The 23,016-nt window shown below is 38.3% G+C and overlaps 2 protein-coding genes across 7 annotated transcripts; one reads left to right on the forward strand and one right to left on the reverse strand.

The window, feature by feature from the left end:
- Positions 1-1,467: 1,467 nt before the first annotated feature.
- Positions 1,468-7,957, reverse strand: LOC131370258 (aldo-keto reductase family 1 member D1-like). The gene is made up of 9 exons (XM_058417491.1): positions 7,715-7,957; positions 7,459-7,626; positions 5,840-5,956; positions 5,648-5,725; positions 4,938-5,060; positions 4,712-4,821; positions 3,217-3,382; positions 1,790-1,872; positions 1,468-1,648 (listed from the first exon to the last, which is right to left on the reverse strand). The coding sequence occupies exons 1-9, from the start codon at positions 7,805-7,807 to the stop codon at positions 1,606-1,608; spliced, it is 981 nt and encodes a 326-aa protein (XP_058273474.1). The 5' UTR covers positions 7,808-7,957; the 3' UTR covers positions 1,468-1,605.
- Positions 7,958-8,425: 468 nt separating this feature from the next.
- Positions 8,426-21,724, forward strand: trim24 (tripartite motif containing 24). 6 transcript variants are annotated; one of them, XM_058417485.1, is made up of 18 exons: positions 8,426-9,246; positions 10,581-10,702; positions 13,637-13,784; positions 14,603-14,735; positions 14,824-14,940; positions 15,041-15,155; positions 15,732-15,878; positions 15,973-16,087; positions 17,081-17,475; positions 17,586-17,720; positions 17,803-17,923; positions 18,952-19,009; positions 19,114-19,249; positions 19,355-19,593; positions 20,037-20,169; positions 20,285-20,359; positions 20,565-20,720; positions 20,812-21,724. In XM_058417485.1, the coding sequence occupies exons 1-18, from the start codon at positions 8,970-8,972 to the stop codon at positions 21,220-21,222; spliced, it is 3,033 nt and encodes a 1,010-aa protein (XP_058273468.1). In that variant the 5' UTR covers positions 8,426-8,969; the 3' UTR covers positions 21,223-21,724. The 6 variants fall into 6 exon arrangements, with proteins under 6 accessions (XP_058273468.1, XP_058273469.1, XP_058273465.1 ...); XM_058417486.1 differs by having other exon boundaries at positions 10,584-10,702; XM_058417482.1 differs by having other exon boundaries at positions 8,427-9,255; positions 10,584-10,702.
- The last annotated feature ends 1,292 nt before the right edge of the window (positions 21,725-23,016 follow it).

Below are 23,016 nucleotides of genomic sequence, written 5' to 3' on the forward strand. Positions count from 1 at the left end.
ATAATAAAAATATTTATTTGTATAATTCAATAGATTACAAAAGTCTCGCTCGCAAATGCTGCCGGGAAATCCCCGCCCACACCGTCGGGGAAACGCCTGTTATTACGTTACAAATAATTATTTACAGATGTACAAGTTAAAAAAAATTTTATTGGATGATGTTGCTGTGTGCCTGCTTTAATAGCCCATACGTCACTGCATATGTGGTAATCACATCTGTATACTGGATTTTAATATTTACATATTTTCATATACAAACATAGATCTTTTATATCAGTCTAAAACTTTTTAATCCATCCATCCAACCTGGAGCCTATCTCAGGTTGGATGGATGGATTAAATGCTAAAATACATTTGGAAGCATATCGTCGTAATCCTTTTCAGTGTCAGTTCATGTTTAGTTTTTTATTAACAGCTCCAAAAACAAATTCCTTTCATAACTATATGTAACCCTAGGCTGCATCTTTTCACACTAGATTGCCAAATGTTTTGGAACACACCTGTAAATCATTGAATTTGTTTTTCAGGGGTCGGGCTTGGCCCCTTTGTTCCAGTGAAAGGAGCTCTTAATGCTTCAGCATAGCAAGACATTTTGGACAATTTCATGCTCCCAACTTTTGGGGATGACCCCTTCCTGTTCCAACATAACTGTACATCAGTGCACAAAGCAAGGTCCATAAAGACATGGATGAGCGAATCTGGTGTAGAGGAACTTGACTGGTCTGCACGTTGTCCTGACCTCAACCCTATAGAACACCTTTGGGATGAATTAGAGCAGAGACTGCGAGCCAAGCCAAAAACTGGGATGTTTGCCTTTATATGCACATGAATTTAATATGGAGTTGGCCCACCCTTTGCAGCTATAACAGCTTCAGCTCTTCTGGGAAGGCTTTTCACAAAGTTTAGGAGTGTGTTTAGGGGAATTTTTGACCATTCCTTTAGCAGCGCATTTGTGTAGTCAGGCATTGATGTTGGAAGAGAAGGTCTGGCTCACAGTCTTTGCTCTAATTCATCCCAAAGGTGTAATTTTAATAAGCTTCAAAAGATATAAATGTAAAATGCTTAACACAATGCAATTATAAAACTTCCTTTAAAGCAGGACTGTCCAATCTTATTCACAAAGGGCCAGTGTGGCTGCAGGGTTTCATTCCAACCAAGCAGAAGCCACACCTGAGTTTATTAAAAGCCAAAATCAACTGATTAAACAGGTGGAATCAGGTGTGGCTCCTGCTTGATTGGAATGAAAACCTCCATCCAAACCAGCCTGTTGTTAGACACCCCTGCATTAAAGGTTAAAACCTGAATCATATTAATCTTATGTTGTTTTGATTTCACTTTACCTTACTGCATGGTATTTCCACAAAAACCACAAAATAACCTTGGTGGAGTGCCATGCTGTTATGCATTATGCACAATATGTTAATTACAAACAGCCTAAAACCAGTGAATAAACAAAAGGAGGCATGATTTGTGATAAAATGGTTTATTTGTATACTGTATTAAACATTACAGTAACTATGAGGAGTACGCTGATATCTGTCAACAAAAAAGTGTCACATTTATATCATGCATTGATGTTCATTTTGTTGCAGATATAAAACTGCTTTAATATTCTTCATGGAACGGATATTCAGGATGATCACTCCACCTATGAAAATAGAATCAATGATTAGGCTGTTTTATCCTTTGATTTAGATTAACTGTCACACATTCACTATTTTGGATAAAATATCTTTTCAAATGAATAAAAATAAATGTAACGAAATGTCTGTATATATTAATGACTTACATGAGAAGCTCCACAAAGCGAATGTTCTTGTTAAGCCCTTCAATCGCTTTTATTTCCTCAGCAGTCAAAGAGAAGTCAAATATCTAACAACAAAAGAGAAATACATTACAGCTTGGGCAAAGATCTTGGTGTGCATCTCTTTTCCACCCCAGAAACAATATGAGAAAGCTAATGATCAGCTAATTATACTGAGACAAACATCTGTATCCATTCAGTCTTTAAAGTCTCCTGGGTTTTTTCCACATTACTCATTGTAAATATACCAACCAGTGCAGTGATTCGATCCAGGATATCAAGCATTGTCTAACTTCACATCAAACAAGTTTTAGGTTCAGGTTTGTTTCAGAGATAAATGTTTTTTAAATAAAATCTATAAACGCAGCTCAAAAATAATCGACTTAATATTTAATTCATATTACAGCAAATGACACCACAGATCACTTGATATGCAAAAATTGCTCTCCTGTTGATCTGCTATAGTTCAGTTATTTGGCTGTATTTCATTAAAGTGCCTAAGGCAGGGATGTCCAATCTTATCCACAAACGGCCGGTGTGGGTGCAGGTTTTCACCCTAATCAGGCAGGAGCCACACCTGATTCCACCTGGCTTTCAATAGGCTCAGGTGTGGCTTCTGCCCTTTATGGATAAGACTGGACACCCCTGACCTAATGTTTTAAAACCTTTAACACACAGCAGTGACAAGACCTCACACCGACCACACTGACCATTAATAACATTATGACCATCTGCCTAATATAGTGTTAGTCCCCCTTTTGCTTCCAAAACAGCCCTGACCCATCATGCACTGTGTATTCTGACAGCTTTCTATCAGAACCAGCATTAACTTCTTCAGCAATTTGAGCAACAGTAGCTCATCTGTTAGATCGGATCACACGGGCCAGCCTTCACTCCCCACATGCATCATTGAGCCTTGGCCGCCATGACCCTGTCGCCACTTCACCACTTCTCTTTCCATGGACCACTAGACACTGCAGACCAGGAACACGCCACAAGGGCTGCAGATTTGGACATGTTTTGATTCAGTCGTCTAGCCTTCACAATTTGGCCCTTGTCAAACTCGCTCAAATCCATACGCTTGCCTGTCAGTGGTCATAACTCAATACAAAAAAATGAAAGAAACCACCAAGGGTTGAAAAGAAAATTACTGAAAAACTGCTTAAAAAGAAATCCAATCCAGTCAGCAGGAAAACCCTGAACAAAAATAGTGACTGGTGAATCTTGTTCTAAAATATAATTTGGATTTTTTGTTTACTTTTATTTTAAAATACACTTTAACCAATTTGATTCATTTTGCTAACGAAGAAACATCTACAGAACCTCAGAGTATGTCTTGTTATTTTATCAAGTTTGTGTATTCTGACTTTTTCCCTCAACTGTACATTACTCAGATCTGAGAGCACACAAACCTCAAAGTTCTCTTTGATGCGCCTCGGGCTGAAGCTCTTGGGAATGACCACCACACCTCGCTGCACATTGAATCTGAGCGCAACCTGTGCTGTGGACTTCTTATACTTTTTAGCGATGGACACCAGAAGCTCGTCTTCCAGCAAAGGGGGACACTTTAAATTCACCCTGTAGCACAGAAAAAAAAACACCTTTATTCATCCATAAAATTAGTGATAAGCTTTTCATATCAAATAGCAATAAACTAGTACACTGGGCCTCACTGATCAAAGCTGGATATGAATGAAATCATTCTGAAATTATTTATAGGAGCATTAATACAAGAAACATTTTATTCATGAACATCCAGTTCCCTCAGAAAAAAACATTTGTATCCTATGAGAGTTACTGAGTTTGTGTAGATTTATTAATTAAAGAGAATCATTCATTGATATGAACCTCTATACATATGCTTCAGAGCGTCTTTAGATGTTCTTTTATATACAGATTATGTTAGATATTATATATATGTATATATTCCTAAAATAGGGGAGAGTCCGCTAAACTCATATCTGTTTGCCATCCAGCTTGATTGAAACACCTGACTTTACTTACTCCTTTTAATTGTCTCTTTTTACGATTTGGCCTATAAAAACATTTACACACAACTTTTTCATAAAAAACCTTGCTCATTTGATGCAAGAATCTATAGTGGATATGTTTATAAGGAAAAGAAAATCCAGTTCTCTTGAGTGAATTTAATGTGATTGGGACAGGATGTTTTTGTAGATAATTCATCTATAATGAATTAACAGCCAGAAAAGCAATGTCAAGTCAAAGAACTCGATTTGTAACATACACTACATTGCCAAAAGTTTTGGGATGTCTGCCTTTACATGCACATAAATTTAATATGGAGTTGGCCCGCCCTTTGCAGCTATAACAGCTTCAACTCTTCTGGGAAGGCTTTCCACAAGGTTTAGGAGTTTATGGAAATTTTTGACCATTCCTCTAGAAGAGCATTTGTGAGGTCAGGCACTGATATTGGACAAAAGGTCTGGCTCGCAGCCTCTGCTATAATTCATCCCAAAGGTATTCTATCAGGTTGAGATCAGGATACTGTGCAGGTCAGTCAAGTTCCTCCATGCCAAACTCACTCCTCCATGTCTTTATGGACCTTGCTTTGTGCACTGGTGTGCAGTCATGTGGGAACAGAAAGGGGTCAACCTCAAACTGTTCCAATAAAGTTGGGAGGATGAAATTGTCCAAAATGTCTTAGTATGCTGAAGCATTAAGAGTTCCTTTCACTGGAACTAAAAGAAGGCCAAGCCTAACCCCTGAAAAAAAAAATTCATGATTCGGAGGGGCGTCCATATGGCAATGTTTAGTACACGCAAATATCTTCTTTTTTCCTTTAACGCTTTATTTTTTCTTTTCGTCCCACTTGATTAATTTTTCCAGAAGATTCCGCCAAATGAACGAATGAATATAAATGTGAAGTAAAGAAATGATTTATACCAAGATGGGTCTCTGGATGTTCCTAGAGGACTGTATCCAACAATGATAATTTCATTCTGCTTACAGAATTCCATCATTTTAGGCTGAGTGAAGTACGGGTGGCATTCAATCTATATAAAAAAGCATAATAAACAAGTACATTGATATCTACATAAAGTTAGTAAAAGTAACCAGAAAAGGTTTTCCACTGATTTGCCACGTGTATCAGGCTGTGGAGAAGGATTACCTGATTTGACACAGGTTTGTACTTTAGACCTGGCTTATTCAGGATCAGCTCCAGCTGCCGCTTATTGAAGTTAGACACTCCGAGAGATTTTACCAGCCCTGCATCTTTACAGGCCTCTAATGCCTAAAACGAGTAAAATAAATGGAAAACAGGTGAGAAAGCTGCTGCATTTAAGAAACACTTTATAAATGTTTTGTTTAAATGCACTTCATTTTCTGTGTGCCAAATAAATAGTGCATAACTCTGACCTGTTCCGGGTCAGGTCACAGTGACTCGTAAATTTTATACTAGACATTTTCAAAACAAAAACATTAAAAGAACTTTTATGGTTAATGTTTTATGAAAGGTTTCTCAGAGTAAAAGCCTGAAGATGATTACTGAGGTGGTTTCCAGCTCATGAGAGTCGTTAATATGGTTAAAGAAAAAGTTTAAACATGACCGGTGTTTGTAAATCTGAGGTTAATTTGGTCTGTGTCACATTTTCTCCATCAAACATTTACCCTTCTCTACACATGGTTAAGCTGAGGGGGTTTTCGGGGTCCTATTAATATTAGCAATATTAGCCTATTAATATTAGTCTCCTATGAATTACTGCTGATAAAAATAAATCTGGGTTGACAGTATGCACCATTGCTAAGCAGTAAACAGAATACAAAGGTTAAAACATCTCACTTTCAATTCTAATCTAATCTAATCTAAACTAAACATACCTCCCATGTGGCACAGAGGTCTGTGTCGTGGTAGATATGTCTCCCATTCTCATCTTTTGGATAGAAAGCATCTCCTGGCTAGAGACGTTAAAATAAAACCATATGCAATCAATTCACATACAAATGAAATTTCTTTTGGTGGATTTTCTGTATTATAATAGATTGTGGATGATGTGATAAAGGTAGAAGGACCTTAAAAGCTATGGGGAGTTCGATGATGTAGAGATCCACATAGTCCAGCTGCAGAGCCTGGAGAGTTCGCTCCAGTGCTGGTCTCACAAGCTCAGGAGGATGAAATGTGTTCCATAACTGGGTGGAGAAACAAAACAAAGTGGTCAGATTTTCAGACTGTGGAAATGAACGTGAGAGTAAATAAAAGTAGGTCAAAAGTCAGTTACAAGTAAAATAGCAAGTCAAATTTATACAAGAAACGGTCCTTCCTTTATCATACACAAGTTACAGTTCGGATTAGGAGCAAAGACAATATTTGTACCTCTGCGTCAAATTTCTTAGAAACTTAAATAAAGTAATAAAGCAGGAGGCTAATAGTCCTTGCTCAAAGTCGAGTGGTTGCAGTATCATATATTTCCAGATTAAAAATATATACATTTTTCTTAAATCAAAGTATAAGAAATGTATTTTTCAATATTTTCATTATTGCAGAATATCTTTGAAACTAATCTAAATCCTTATTTTGGTTTTGTTTTGCAGCATTTCATTTCAGACCTTTTTATTTTTTTGCAAAAATGAATACAACTGCAAAACATTTGTGTTTATAATTCTTTTATAATCTAATAATGAACAATGCCCATAAAGATTATTCATAAATAATGCATGCAGATGATAGTGTACAGATGATACTTGGAATATTGTATACTTTAAAATGTGAAACATATTAAGGAAATATATTAGGATGCACCACCACAGACAAAACAATATACATTCAAAACTACACACACATACAGAGAGAGAGAGAGAGAGAGAGAGAGAGATTCTTTAAATGTCTCCATTCAAAATCATTTCATTCATCAATGAAATTTGTATTAGTAGACAAGCAAAAGCCATCTTTTACCAATATTTAAATAACAAATGACTCTGTAGTAGGGGCATTTTTTATTTTTTTACACTGTGTGATTCCAGCAGCATAATAGTGTTATAACTTATCACACTGCACAAGATCATACCAAGTGTGATAATGTGGTCTTCATGTCAGATTACATGCAAAAGACAGCTGCAATGTTGTGCCATACTGTCATCTATACTGAATGCACAGAGGTTTGTAGGTCTTCAACTGGGAAAGCATAAAATTAGTTCTCACTTTGTCATAATAGGAAATTAACTCCTAAACATAAACAAAACAAACTGTGATTGGTTGCTACATGTCATTCAGACCCTCTCTTAGGCGGTTTCTTGGCCATGACTTGCTTGTTTGTATTTCTGCTGTATGTTTTGTGCAATCCTATGCCATCCTCTTATTGGTGGATTTCATGAGAGTGTCGCAACAGCACTCGCACTCTTCAGGGTAAAGATTAAACTTGTCGTCGGCGGCCTTTGAACTTAAATAAACCCTACGTCATCATGTCACATTATGCTTTCCTAGACCACTAATCTCAATTCACACCCAAAGATGATCGATTGTACCTGCGACAGCAAACTCAGGCTGAATACCGTGCAGTGTTCCACAAATTACAGATTTTCACCCATGTTCATTCATGACGTTCATATATGCCCTTATAACAACCGACTTTGCTTCATCACTAAAAATCAGCAATAAGTGATTTAAGCTTAGAGAAAACAGACTTGTCTTTTACCTTTCCACAGTAGAAAATGTCCTCTCTTTTTACTGTTCCATCAGCTATTTTGTCTCGGATGGCTTGTCCCACTTCAGGCTCATTGAAATACACCAAAGCTCCATCGATATGCCTGTATCCAACCTCGATGGCCAGCTTGACTGCGTTATATGCGGTTCCTTTGGGAGTCTAAAAAATGCAATCAAAACTTATCAACTTTTCTGGGGAAAAAAAAAATCAGGAAAGTGAGTGAATAAATGAGTAAATAGCCCCTTACCGTCCGAGGGTCTCCATAAGTCCCTATACCGATAAGAGGGATTTTTAACCCATTACTCATGGTGGCAGAGTGACTCTTGGCTGTCAGCTCCATTTCTTTAAAATAAAAAAAATAAATAAAAAAATCAGATAGCCACTAGAAATTATTTCCAAATCTAACAATAAAGAGCTAAGCTGCGTATGGACAGTCAGAGCAGATCTCCAAGGAGCCCCACATGCACAGTATCTCACAGGTTAATGAGTAATGCTTTTATTGCCAACTTTTGGTCATGGGCGTAGACCCATGATCAGAGGCGTGATCAGCTATGACATTTCTAATTCTGCAATGGTCTTTCGGATCTAGTGTACGGATCCCGTGTATTGTTCACTAGATCTAACATATGTATTAGCAGTTGGGTATGTATTAATCTAGTGTTGATGGTTAGTAATAATAAATTAGATGTAGTTGTCAGTGATGTTGAATTAACTTTGTTATACATGCTGTAATAAAAACATAACTGATTTTCCACGCAGACCCCCCCCGCCTACTCGTAGCAGACCACCCCCAAGGGTAGGGGAGTGTACAGAAACGCGAACAACAAACGCGCAGTCAGTTTGACACGTCACGCTTACCGTAGTCGTTTCCGCGGCCTCGTTACATGGGCTAAATCTCAAATACACTTGATTAGGATATGTAGTGCACTATGTAGGCGCGACAAGCCGTAAGTTCTCATACTGCGTAGTGCATACAGGTAGGCTGTAAGGATCTGTATTTGAACTCCGTCTGTTCGTTAGCTAGCGAGCAGCGATAAACACAGTCTCCGAGCTAGTTTCGTTTGTACTAAAGCTTTGTGTTGGATGTAGTGTTTGTAAACACTGAACACTAATTCTAGGCGATTTAGATTGTATGTAAAGTGTGTTCCGTCGAAACGAATTCCCCCTGTATGTGTATGTGTTTTTTGTTTAATAGTTAGCGTTTTGCTTGCTAGCTTGCTGTCACGGTAACACAACTGGAGTTAGGTACATACATATACATTTTTAATTTTCCGTGTTAGCACTTCGCTATGAGAACGTTACTCGTGAATACGCACGTGCCTTCTGTAAAGCAGTAGTTAGCTATGTACCACGGTTTTCGATACCTTTTCTAAACAAGAGAAAGCTTCCATGATGCCACCATGCGACTGCTAGAGGCGACTCGATTCAGGATTTTTATTGTTCATATGCATTACTCTTATTAGGAAGTTGTAATATCCAGACACATTTTGTGCTTTGAGACCATGGAGGAAAACGGGGATACGATAGAATCGGATGATATCGTGATCATCGTGGAAAACGAGGCGGAAAGCAAACCGATCCAAGAGGCCAAGCCGAAAGAGGAGGGCAGCTTGGGCCTGCTGGACATCTGCCCCCTGTGTAAGCTCAGCTTCCACAGCAGGGAGCCCAAACTGCTACCATGTCTGCACTCCTTCTGCAAAAGATGCCTTCCATCTCCATCGAGGAGCCTGGCCTACACAGAGCAGAGCACAAACCACCAGATGTCTGCTGAGGGACAAGGCAAGCCATGTATGATTACTTCAAATCATCCTCATTATTCAGTACTCTGTCCATGTTCAGGGATCGATCGGCTCAATTTATTTCATTATTTCCGTCCATCTGTGGTCCAGTTTGAACTGAGCCTGGGTTCACTTATGAGTAGGGGGGATTGAATATTGTTAAATCATCCTAAACAGTAAGCTATGGTCTTTCACCTGGTCAGTTATTATATGCTATCTTTACATTGTGTGATTTTTGTTTACAGACATAAAGAAAAAAAATGCATCTTGTAGGCAAGTTATTCGGTTGCGAATTGAGATATTTGGTCTTAGGACACACAAGGTGATGTGCTCATCAGTGGCCGATCAAATGCCTTTGTAAACAAAGACAGCTGAAAGTCAAAGGTTCTGGGAATATTAAAAATTCTTTGAGAAAATGAGTGATTATATGATGATTCTCTAACAATAGAACTGCCATTGGAGATTTCTTTTATTTTCCATGTGTCCTCAGACAGTGTGATCTGGGGTCATGCAGAACACAGGGTTACATAATCAGAAACGTACTTCAATATCAGTTTAATATGATTAAATGATTTCACCATTATTTCTTTAACTTGTCACAATTTCCTTTGTATCTGCTCTGTTTGTTTCTCATAATCCCGTGCCATCATCCCTTTGGTGGCTTTGTAGCAGCCTCAGACACAGAGATTTTAACACAAAAAATCTGCCACTGCTTGAACTGTGCTCATATACGTCCTAAGAAAACAAAGAATTTTTTAACAATGTGTAATTTTTGCCCGTGATGGCAGTATTAGGCTGAAAACGGAACAGTGTAAACCTAGCTTAAAAAGCCTCCAATATTAGAACAGCATGGGGTTAGCCAAAACTCCAGAGACAGCTACAAATACAGTAGTGGAAAGGCAGAATGAAACTCATAATTTGAGCCCGTTCACTGCACAGATGATTTATTGATATAAGCAGAAATTTTCTTTAGTCATGTTGTATAATCGGGCATGGGCACGTTATCATACTGGCTGTTATAGAGTTCAGGTAAGATTTTCTCATCGTCTCATACAGTCTTGTGAGCAGTAATAATCTTCACGCTGAAATCACACAGTGTAAAACAGGTTCAATAAGCCTGACTGAAACCAGGGTTGATTTAATTCAACAGGATGTACATGCATCATGCACACTTTCCTGTATGTGCCTACTAACATATTGTATGTAACATAGCATTCACTAGTTTCAGACAGGACCTCAGAAGATAGTCAAGATGTATCCCATCTTTCCATTCACTATAATAAAGCTATTGTCATGTCCATGTTACAGTGACTGATGTTCTTTGTTTGCGCACAGCAGTAAACGTGATCCGATGCCCGGTTTGTCATCAGGAGTGCATGGAAGTGGAGGTTTTGGATAACTTCTTTGCCAAGGACACTATGGAGGTGCCAAGCAGCACCGTGGAGAAGACCAGTCAGGTACACAAATGCTCTGTTCTCGCTGAGATTAGAAACCGGTTCTAAAGAGAAAAGCACATAATGGCTTGTAATGTGATCACCTAATATTCTACTATTCTTTTTTAGCTTCTGTCAGCTAGAGTGTGGTTAAACATTCAGTTCATTTCAGTTTCGTTTCTATACTTCTTTCAACGATAGACATTGTCACAAAGCAGCTTTACAGAACTCCACATGTAGATCTAGATCCCTAATGTGCATATAAGCAAGAAGCAGGAATCACGAGGAAAAACTCCCCAGAGATGACATGAGGGAGAAACCAAGACTTGAACTCATCCTCTTCTGGGTTGCACTGGAAAGTGTGACTATGAGACACATTAATATCTGTATGTTGCAAAATCAGTACCGGGTGTGTTGAAACCTCAGGATGAGCATCAGGGTCATTTATGAGGTCATTAAAGCTTTTAGCTTCGAATTGTCATAGAAATCATGAAAGAAATCATTCAAATACATAAGTTATTTGAGTGCCTTGGTATAATAGATAATTATGCGTCAGTGGTTACTTCAGACAAAGAATCACGTATGTCCTTAAATTCTAAGACTTTAGATGAAATCCTTCTCCAGTCGTGTGTCTGTTGTGGTGTGAGGGAGCATTTCACTCCAGGGTGGATACTGAGACCACAAAAAATTTTAAACCATGCTGTGTCCAGACATTTCCTTTCTCATGAGAACGCGTACAGGCTTGTCTATCCAATGAACCTTTTTTAATGCATGTAGGGGGGTGTAAAGGGGGAAAAACCATAGTCATTATATCTTCAGTCTATGAGGAACTAGTTGTTTTCAGACACATGCGCGCACACGCACACACAAGCATTTTTTTAATGAGTATGTTGCTGTTATGTTTGATGGATATACTACTAGATAGTTAAAAAAAGTGAACTTATTCACTGATGAATGGATGAGACTTAAATGGGTTACAAAGGGTTCGGGAAATTTCTGGAAAGTTTCCATGGGAGTTTCATCTCAGGAATTTTGGAAATATTCCAAGTTAAAAACTTAACTTGGGAATTAATGAGAATTTTACTTAAATTATTTAGAAATTTGGGGAAATTTATATAAACTGTATATACAAATATAAATATAAACATTTTGTTTGGTCATGAGCTGCCATGCAAGCAAACTAATGCATAAATGAGATTTTTGACTGATTTAATTGTAAGTAGAACTTTAATTAATTCTTTCACTGAAGAACGCAAAAGCATAAACATTGAATGTAAAAATAAAAAAAAAAAAAAATTCCTTATGTTTGCTGTAAAACGAAAGTATCCCCCATCCTTTCCCTTCCAAAAAAAGTCCCAAAATTGTAGTCTTCGGGTTCAAATGCAGAACTGTGGCTTCAACGTTCTTGTGATGGTCAGAGCCTGGAAAATAGGGGGAATTGTAATGTAATATTTATGTAATTTACATGACTACTCACCAAGATGGACATTTTTTAAGATTATTTTGTGATTCAAGAAATGAACATTGCATGTTATGGAGAAATGCACAGTGCATGTGGAGGTGCATCCTCAATAGCCCTGCAGTGCTGTGTGCATGTGATTGAGGAATATACAGGGTAGAAATTCAACTGAAATTGCATTCAATCTGGTCGTTTTAACCAAGATTATGCTGCAAGATAATTTTTTCAACTACATTTAATTTCCCTGTTATAGGCTTATATAACCAATTTTGCAAATTCACATTTTATTTCCATATATTCCTGTTAACTCCCATGGAAAGTCCTTGAAAATCCCCAGAATTTTGCAACCCTAACTGGACATAAGGCTACCCATGTGAGACCATCCACAGAAATCTTACTTCAGTCTTTTCGTTTCTGTCTGTCAGTCGCTGACACGTTTTGCTGTGAAGAAATACAGAGATCTGTATGTCTGTGAAGGAATAAGAAATTTTTTTTCTCTTTGCGATCATGTCAAATCTCACCATTCTTCTCACGTCACTCATACATATCTAATTTACCTTTTCTGTAAATCACATTCCTTTTCAACTTCCCAGTAAAGTTAAACACTCTGAGCCCACTTTTGCTGACCTTTAACAAACCACATGACTAAACAAGCCAGAATTAAAGCTTGAGACTGCATGTGGATAACCAACACTAATTAGAAGGCTGGTCCATGCTGCTGTCTGTCATTACTTTAAGTGTGCTGTGTGATACTGGTAAGATACGAAGCTTATGAAAGACAGTACTGTTCCAATGTTTCATTTAACTTACTTGTACACCAGTCAGTAGCCTCATGATTGCACGCTGCATGGTGCTTTCTGTTTTATTACTTTACTGGTTTAGTTAATATATTGAACAAAGATCTGTGTTACAGTTTATTATAAAGATGTGTTACTTCTGCTATAATCTAAAATTCTGAGACTGTTGAGACCAATTTGAAAGAAATATTGCAAGTACCTGTCTGTCTTGGGTGTCCTTTCAATATATATCACTGCAGGTCAAGAAATACTTCTGTAACTCCATCTTGGCTTACCAAAGCAAGTATAACTGTCTAAGCAAGATGGTTGTAACTGAACGGACACTTACTCTTCTTTAACATGCTCAATATTTAAAATTATTCATTGCGAATGTTCAGTTTAGGAACGTTCAGTTTCTTAAATATACTTTATATTGTGTTTGTGGAGGGATATCGTAGCCTACCTTGTTTAATGATCATCAGTTTTTCATGTGCAGCTGAAAGAAAAGCAAAAATAGACAGTCATGCTGTGTGATTGAGGAGTGATATGGGCATACAACACAGGACACATCATCACATGAAATACTGACCTCATACTTCAGTGCAGATTTTATTTCGTTCAGGAATTGCATTAATGTTCCACTGTTGCATCTCAAAAAACGCTTTGCTTTCTTTTTATTGCGTTACCTGCTAATGCTACATTTGTCCCTTTCCCCCCCTTCAGCTGTGTATGAGCTGTGACGACAACACAGAGGCAACTGGCTTCTGTGTGGAGTGTGTGGAATTCCTGTGCGTCACCTGCATCGAGGCTCACCAGCGTGTAAAGTTCACTAGAGACCATACAATCAGGCAAATGGAGGAGATGTCTTCAGGTAACTGAAATGTCTTCATAAAGGCAGGATAGAATGAGTACATGAAGAGAATAAAATGATGCAAATGAAGAAGTTGAACTGTACTTAATTCCAGGAATAAAACAGGATGAGGTGTGTGTTCATAGCAATATAATTAAATAATGAGCTGCTACCACACCAGAGCTGACCATTACTTTATTATGGTTACATTATTTAACCAAGTTTAATGTTTAAGTTCCCTTTATTAGTTACACTATAGCAGCTATAAACAGTCATTCTCCTTTTTTTAAAAGTCCCTGTAGAAGACCTAACCCAGTTTATCAAATCACATGGTCAGATTTAGACATGTTTTGCTATATTCTCCTGTATTATACTACTACATAGTTCTGAAATTACAGAATTTCCTGAACTTTTAGTATTAAAAAAAACAACAGAAAATGACGTTACTATATTCCGCTTGTGGACAGCTGGTATCTTATTACAAGCTGAACTGATGAGGCCTGTGTCTGTTTTACCTCAGCACATTGCTATTCAACAGCTTCCAATTAAAAAATAAAGTTGTAGCAGACAGTTTAGGCAAGATTAAAAAGTAAATAAAAACATGGCCATGCAATCCTGGTGTAATATGGTGCTGCTTTCTTATAGTTGAACAGAAAATGACGATCTTAGCCATAAAAAAAGGATTTTTCTCTCTTCTCTCATGTTTGTTTCTTTGCTTGAATTCAGCCACTTCAAAGCCCAGCAGGTTTTCCCAGACTGCCACACGCATGTATGTTTTTTAAGATAATGATTACTGTTTGTTCCCATTGTGGTAAACATTATTTATTTTTCATTAACAGAAGCAATGGGTGCTTCCACACAGAAACCGGTTTTCTGTGAGGTCCACAAGCAAGAGCCTCTGAAGTTGTTTTGTGAAACTTGTGATCGTCTCACCTGCAGAGACTGTCAGTTACTCAAGCACAAGGACCATAAGTAATTATTCTAGTATCCCTTGTTACTTCGGTTACGGCATTTACAAAGTGGTGATATTTTTTTAAACCTGACTTGCTTCACCTTGCAGCTATCAGTTTCTGGAGGATGCATATAGAAACCACAGGGAACACCTAGAGAAGATGACGAGCCAACTTCAGGAGAAACGGAAGGCCATCGGGGAGGTGTCCGACACTATAAATAATGGGTTAAGTACATTTCCAGAATACATCTATGTGAAGTGAAATGATGCAGTGTTTCTCTTGCAAGCTCAGACTTGCTTAGTGTTCAATCTTCCTTTTCCACAGTCTTCAGCAAGTGGATGAAAACCGCAAAACTGTTACCAATGAGATTAAAAAGGCCATCTGCAATCTAATTATGGAAATAAACAGAAAAGGGAAGATCTTAATCAACCAGCTCGAGGTACTAGATAAATAATTATTCACACAATTTTTAATTGTGTAAAAAATTCAATTTTTTTATGTAATCTGTATGCACTGTGTCTGTAATGTGTATGTATAATTACCATGAACAAGACTTTTCAATTCAAAACCAGAACATTCACACACTCTTGAGATTAGAGCACCCAGGATACAGTCTTTACTACAGCTTGTGTAGTTTTATCCCATTTGGCAGAGCAATAAAGTGCAAAGATATTCCATATACAGATCAGGTGTCCTGTGGTGTTTGAGTGCGATTAAGCACAAGCTTAATAATTTGGTAACACCTAACCACAGATGATTCTAGTAGTACTATCTCTGATGGCATGCATTATACTTAGAGCTGATGTAAAGTATTAATAGAAAGGGATAAAAAAGGCATTTTGCATAAATGTTTGATTGCCCCACATCTGATTTAATAATTAAAACATTATTTTCTCTTCTTGTTTGTGGTAAACACACATGCTACAGATGAGGTAGACACAGACTAGGTTTAAAACAGTTGGAGTATTTAATTTAAGAAGAGTTACAAAGTTATTTGATAATTGTGTCCATTTAGGCACTGACAAAAGATCATGAGATGGTGCTGAAGAAACAGCAGGAAGACATCTCCTCCCTCACCAAGCATCTCGATCATGTGATTAGCTTCACAAAATGGGCGACAGCCAGTAACAGTGGCACTGCACTTCTGTACTGTAAACGGCTGGTAAGTCTTCCAGCTCAGTCAGACATGAATACTTGGTTGAATTTCTCATTGTCAGGTTACTGATGGAGAAATCATTTTCTTTCTCTGTTTTCAGATCTTGTATCAAATCCAGTATCTTCTCCGAGCAAAGTGCAATACTTCCTATGTTCCTCAGAGTTCAGTTCGCTTCCAGTGCCGGGCTGCTTTTTGGGCGTCAAATGTTGACCTTGGTAAGACTGAAATCAGGTATCTTAAACTTTGTGGTATCATGGTGACCGTCAAAGACTGATGAAATGACTGACCGACTGATGACAGTTCGGCTGATCTAGTGGCATGAAGCTTCTCAGAAATGGCCCAAAATGTAGGTTATCTGGAGTATCTCACTTTCAGGTCAGACAGGTGAGGGGTCATTCTGGAAAGATAGACTGACAGCTGATTGTCTGAAGACTTTTAGAAAGAAAAGGCTAAATATAGATAAATTCAGATTTTTCTCTCTGCTCACTAGCACTTTGTATTAGCAATGTTGGCCGTAAGTGCTCCCTTCCAAGCACATTGCTAGTAAATAAAAACATGGCCATGCAATCCTGGTGAAATATAGTGCTGCTTTCTTATAGTTGAACAGAAAACAACGATCTTAGCCATAAAAAAAAAGGTTTTGTTTTATGGCTCTCTCGTGGCTTCTCTCATGTTTGTTTCTTTGCTTGAATTCAGCCACATCAAAGTCCTGCAGATTTTCCCAGACTGCCACACGCATGTATTTTTTTTTTTTTTTTTTTTTTTTAAAAAGATAATGATTACTGTTTGTTCCCATCTAAATTCTGATTTTTCTCTCTGCTCACTAGCGTTTTGTGTTAGCAATGTTGGCAGTAAGTGCTCTCTTCCAAGCAGGTTCAACTGAAATATGTTGCATGAGCATTTTAAAAAGATGTGTTGGCTGGATTTATGTCTAAGAAGGAACATGTCAGCCACCACTCTAACAGATTGTTATCGATGGTATGAAAGAAGAGACTTCCCCAGGGTAAAAAAAAAAACCCTCTGATATTATGGACATAATCAAGAACCATGCAAAACTCTCAAACTCTGAGGGAATTTTGCAGTACTAGTTGCAACATTGCAAATGGTATCCATTAGTATGTTCAATATGTAGTTGCTTATATTCACCAGTATAATCTGAAAAGTCAGGACAAGCAATTGCATGCATTCAGTGAATATTTATCTTTCAGGTTCCCTGGTGGTAGAGAAAAGCTCAGCTCGGCAACCGACTGGCCCCCAGCCGTTTCCTTTCCAGCAGATGAACCCTGGCCCCAGAGGCGAGGGACCCCCTTTGGCCCTGACAGGATCTCAGGCTCAGCAGCCTAGGCAGAGCACACTGGCCCAGCTACAAATGCAGGTGGAGAAACTTGCTCAGCAGCCAAACCGACACGTATCTCCCAATCACTGGTCTTGGGGGATGCGCCATCCAGGGCAGCCCCCACCCAATCGACCAATGCAGGGGGGATCACCTTCCCAGAATTTAACCGGCATGCCCCAGCAGGCTTGGAGGTATGGCAACCCACACATTAATACGAGAAGTCCCCCAACTCTCATCCAGAACTCTGGCATCCCACAACAGGTAAAGGTGTGAGGAAACTCTAATACTTCTTTTAACTTTATGATAAGGCCCTTATAGTTTTTAGACAGTATTCATGTAAGATGTAGGGTTGTGCTAAACCATTTTTTTCCCCCCAGACCTTGAGGGGTCTCATCAACAGTTCTAACTTCCCTCCCAAACCTATGGAATTGCTGCAAGGACCCTCTCGCTACTCCCAGAATGCACCTCACCCTAACTCTGGTCCACTCACATCTCAGGCCTCTTATATGCAGGTAGGTGTGACTGTTGAGGTTGTGTGGCTTGGGCAAAAGTGAGTGGATAATCATTTTCATATTGCAATGTATGCTTTTGCAGAGAAACATGATGGATGCCGCATACCTCAGCAGGAGAAGTGACCCTGCTGTTTCCTTGTCGGTGTCTGGCCCTAGAGCTAGTTTTATTCACACTCTGCCCCCGACTGTGCCGGACAAAAGTGGTGTGTACGATTACAAAAACCTTGAAATTTAGGCTGAAGTTGTTATTTTAAGCTTTTGCACACAACACCATTTAGATACTTTTGTGAATTCACCAAAGCAGACAAGGGGGCTCGGAAGTAGTGTTCAGCAGGAATGTTTTATTGTAGATCAGAACACACTGCGGTGGTGCTGTAGTCACCAAGTCCAGTGAAAAGGAACTTGCATTACAGTTTTAAAGGCTTTGAGTGGGCAGGCCTTGAAGGTGTGACAAAACAAAAGCCTTCAGGTGATGAAGGGGAGGTAGACCTCACAGGTGTCGACTCCCTGGTATGCTAATGCAAAAGCTTAGAGGTGTTACTCTTAAACAAAGCATTGAATGGGAGATTGTTACTGTCTGATTTGATCACCATTTGGTGATGAGAGCTGGGATATGTAAATTATTATTCAAAGAGAAATGTATGTTACAGTAGATTCTAGAGTGACCTCAAAATGTTTTCCTACAATACACAGCACAGATTTTCACACGAAAACAACTCGCATCACATTAAACAACTACACAACTCGAAGAGCGAAAATGAACACAAGAAATGTGCCACTAATTTTATTTTACCTACCTCTAGTATTTACAGTGTTTGCTCTCTCAGTATTCCATTTCTGATGGGATTTATTCACATTTATTCTTTAGTTATTAGTTATAGTTTAGTTATTAGAATATATTTAGTTATATTCTTTAGTATTCTATAGTTATTAATCCTACAATGCTAAAGTGTTTGCGTTATTAATCCTACAATGCTCAAGTGTATTCAGAATGAAAAATGAAATGTTTGATATGCGACAACTCTGACTGAATGATGACTAATTCGCTTTGGCCTGATTTTTATGGGTGGATATGAAATTGAAAAGTCTTCACACACTGAGTCAGTGATTCATGTCTATAATTGAGGAAAAAGTTTTGTAAAGTATCCTATTTTTAAATAGAATGCAAATAAATAAATATTTTTGTCATTAATAACGCATATGTTTGCTATTTTTTTGTTTTTGTTTCTAGCACCAGTAAGACAGATTTCTCCTATGTCTGCTCCTACCTCATCAGAAGCACGGACAGGGTACTGTTAGACTAAACACACTGTCTGCCTTCATCAAGCACTTTAAATCTTTCTCAGCTTGCTCATTTACCTTATGTTCCTGCATTCCTTTTCTTCAACTTCAGGGCTGGTCCCTGGAAGCGTTCAGAGCCTCCAGTAAGTGGGCCATCAAGCCTCACAACTAAGAGAAGGAGAAAGTCATCTCCAGGGCCTGTCATAGTCATCAAGGATGAGCCTGAGGATGATGACGAAGTTCGGTTTGTAAGTATCCACGTTGTATCTGATTGCAATTATGTAGTGCATTGTTGGGTCTAATCAGAATCAGTATGTTTGATCCTCCACACCTTTGGGTTTCTTGTTCGTCAGGTCCAGACCACTACCAAAGCTAGTCTTCCTGATAGCACAGGCGTGCAGTCTCAGAACCAACAGCAGGAGTCACCTCCCACAGAAGAGCAGCAGACAGAGAAAAGCCCTGAAATTGAAGAGGACCCCAATGAGGACTGGTGTGCTGTGTGCCAGAATGGAGGAGAGCTGCTCTGCTGCGACAAATGTCCCAAAGTCTTCCATCTCAGCTGTCATATTCCCACTCTCAATGCATCACCAAGGTAAGCAGAATTGATTTTGCCATGCTTAAGAAATTCTGTTTTATAACTAAAATCAGCATAATTCAATTTAAAGGTTAAAACATTGCACAAAAAAATAACAGAAAAGGAAATTAAAGAAAATAACTTCTAATCAGTATGTAACTAACTATTTTATGCTAAACATAATATACATGATATAAGAAAAGCATGTTGATGTAATTTGTCATTATATCTATTATATATAATTATTAGAACTCTTTGAGATGTGTATGTGTTTACTTTGTCAATAATGAAATTATCAAAATAATTGTATGTGACATGAATTCCCTACATTTTATTAGCCATTTACGTTTTTGTTTTAGCCTTAGATAAACCATAAACTAAATAGAAGCCTTGTGTAGACTGTTGTAAGACTTTATTTAGAAAGTATGGTTCATTGCCTGCCTGTAATGTTTTGTCTGCAGTGGCGAATGGTATTGCTCATTCTGCCGTGACCTTAACTCCCCTGAAATGGAGTACGACACTGATAGTGGTGGGGAGCCAAAAAACGTGAAACCAGATCCGGATTCAGTTACCTTCACGCCTGTGGATAGACGAGTATGATCCAATATTTTATATTCATTTCTAAATGAGTGTAGACCGTTTTGGTTTCAGGCAGAGATTAATTATTCAATTCTCTCTTCTTTGAATTTGCCTTACGTTTATTAAACAGAAATGTGAGAGACTGTTGCTCCGCATCTACTGCAATGAACTCAGTACTGATTTCCAAGAGCCTGTAACACCATCGGTAAGTTTAGCTATACTCCTAAAGCCTTGATGTGTGCAGGTACACATGGAGGACAGACTCTTACCCCTTATAGACTTATAGAAACTTCAAATTAGATGACCTCTGCCAGGGTCTTAGCTTTACAGTTAAACAAAGTTATTCTGCCCAGCTGATAATGCTGTGAGAAGTTTTGGGTAATGAATTGTAACATCTCTGTAACATGCAGTCCATGCCAGAATACAACGAGATTATAAAAACCCCAATGGACCTGTCTAAAGTGAGGAGCAAACTGGAGGGCAAGGAGAGTCCCTGTTACAGAAGCACAGAGGACCTTGTGGCAGACATGAGGCTTATTTTCAAAAACTGTGCTACTTTCCACAAGGTATGATTATACTTTTTATTTGACATGGTATTTTAGTTGGTGGCTGATGTTAAAATATATTTGAATTGTTGTTTGTGTGCACTTTTTTCAGGAGGACACAGAGATGTCCAGTGTTGGTGCTAATCTGGAGAGTTTTTTTGAAGAGCAGCTGAAACTCTTGTATCCAGATCGAACCTTTCCAGATGTAAAGGCGGAGGAACCTGCTCCAGAAGCTGAACCCGAACCCGAACCCGAACCCGAACCCGAACCTGAACCTGCACCTGCACCTGCCACTCCACTACTGAAAGAGACAGCAGATGCAGCAACTCAGTCACCAAAAATACACTCGCCAGAAGCCCCTGCAGCAAAGGAGGATGGGGAAGCTTCTAGTAAAAGTCCTCCAAAGGAGGAACCTCAGTCAGAAGAACCCGTGGAAAACGCTGAGGGCACAGAAGAACCACAGGAAAGCTCTAATCCTGAAAATACATCCAATGAAGACAACAATAATGATCAGAACGGGTGATCAGGCTAAAGCACCATGTCTCTATCTCATTCTCTTTCTTTCTCTCTCTCTCTCTCTCTCTTGCGCTCTCTCTCTCTCGCTCTCTCTCTCTCTCTCTCTCTCTCTCTTGCTCTCTCTCTCTCTCTATCTCTCTCTCTCTCTCTGTCTGTCTCTCTCTCTGTTCATGGACACTTGGAGTGTTTACCACCTCATGGTGTATTAATTCTGCAATAATAAGAATATTGCATTCAAAATAACGGTTAAAAAGAGCAATACAGCTCATTAGGGTATGTAAAATAGGCACAATAAATGCAGGTGTAAAAAATTAAATGATTTTGTTTTTGAAAAACTGCATTACTTTGTATTGCATACAAAATTGCATACATTATCTGTGCTTCTAATATGATCCTTCTAAAAACACGAATAACTTGATTTGCTTTATATATTTATTTGTCTTGTTCCTAAGTTTCGTTTGGTGCTCCAAAGATGAGCATGCTTAGAAATAAATTTGATGAACTGTTCAGCTCTTTTTGTGTTGTTTTTATCCCAAGAGTGGTGTATTGTTTTCATTTACGAAACCATTAACTTATCAGCTTTAATCCTGACAGCGGATGTAAATCTAACCGTCACACAACACCTAGTGGGGCTTGAATGAATTTCAGGGTGAAATGGAAAATACAAAACTTAAAAAAAACATAAGCCTACAGTAAAGGACTATAAATTTATTATTATTATTATTATTATTATTATTATTATTATTATTATTAATTAAGACTATCAGACAAGAGATTTGTAATGCAGTAACTGAAAATGTGTTTAAAGGGTAACATCTGGGGAAACATTTCAAGGTTTTGAAGGTAAAAAAAAATAGTTTTCCTAAAATGGTGTTGTAGAATTTCTGCCTCACAGCTCTTGGGTCTCTGGTTTCTGTTCTTGTTCTGGGTCAGTGTCGGTTTCCCCTGGGTTCTCTGGTTTTGTCCCACACATGAAAATTATGCCATGGTGTATTAGTGAATCTAAATTGCCCTGAAGTCTATTCCCTCACAATCGGTGTTCCCAAGACAGGCTCCGAATCCACCAACCTGACCAGGATAATGCACTTACTCAAATAAAGTTTTTCCTAGGACCAACCAGCTTTATTAGCTCTCTTCAAAATTATTACTGTTTATCTGTCTTTAAAAGTAATGATGAACTGTTACATTTTAATTCTTAGGAGTTTTCTAGAGCTCTTTGAGTAAACAGTACAATTATTTACAATTGTTTAATTATCTTTTATTTCTAGGAAGTTTTCGGAACTGTCATAAAGATTACAATACATTAATAAGGGCTCATCCAGCTCACTAACATTTTGGCCACTTAAGTAATCTGTTCTGTTGTAAAGATGTAAAAGAGTGATCAAAAGTCTAAAAGTTAATGTAATCATTGCTTGTAAATAGCTTTCAATAGGCAGGGACCTGAAAAGTTAATCAGACCTTTTAAAAGGATGATAAACCTAAGTTAGATAAGCTGTAGGTACTTCTAAGAAAAGCTGGCTGTCGCTCAGATGGAAGCATACAGAGTTGGGATTTGAGATTTGTGTTTCTTTATCTGTGACTATGACCAGTTCGAAGTCTTTCATAGGCATTCAACACTTTCTACACCTCTGAAATCAATCCCTAGCCAGATGATGAATGCAGAAGTGACTCAACCATGTCAGTCATGTTGAAGAGCAGCATCATTGGCCATCTGGTGATATAGCCCTATGCTGTGTGCATTACTGTTAGATGGATCGACACCACATTTAATACCAGATGACTTGTTTCTCCACGTTTTTGT

This window comes from Hemibagrus wyckioides, linkage group LG19 (assembly GCF_019097595.1).
Source record: "Hemibagrus wyckioides isolate EC202008001 linkage group LG19, SWU_Hwy_1.0, whole genome shotgun sequence".
Classification (NCBI taxonomy): Eukaryota; Metazoa; Chordata; class Actinopteri; order Siluriformes; family Bagridae; genus Hemibagrus; species Hemibagrus wyckioides.

Coding starts and splice junctions, on each gene's coding strand:
- LOC131370258 (XM_058417491.1), bottom strand. CDS start 7,807: ATGGAGCTGACAGCCAAGAGTCACTCTGCCACCATGAGTAATGGGTTA. Junction 5,957..7,458: donor ACATTTTCTACTGTGGAAAG/GTAAAAGACAAG, acceptor TTCTCCACCCAG/TTATGGAACACATTTCATCC. Junction 1,649..1,789: donor CGCTTTGTGGAGCTTCTCAT/GTAAGTCATTAA, acceptor CTATTTTCATAG/GTGGAGTGATCATCCTGAAT.
- trim24 (XM_058417481.1), top strand. CDS start 8,970: ATGGAGGAAAACGGGGATACGATAGAATCGGATGATATCGTGATCATC. Junction 17,476..17,585: donor GCATCCCACAACAGGTAAAG/GTGTGAGGAAAC, acceptor TTTTCCCCCCAG/ACCTTGAGGGGTCTCATCAA. Junction 19,010..19,113: donor TCATCAGAAGCACGGACAGG/GTACTGTTAGAC, acceptor CTTCAACTTCAG/GGCTGGTCCCTGGAAGCGTT.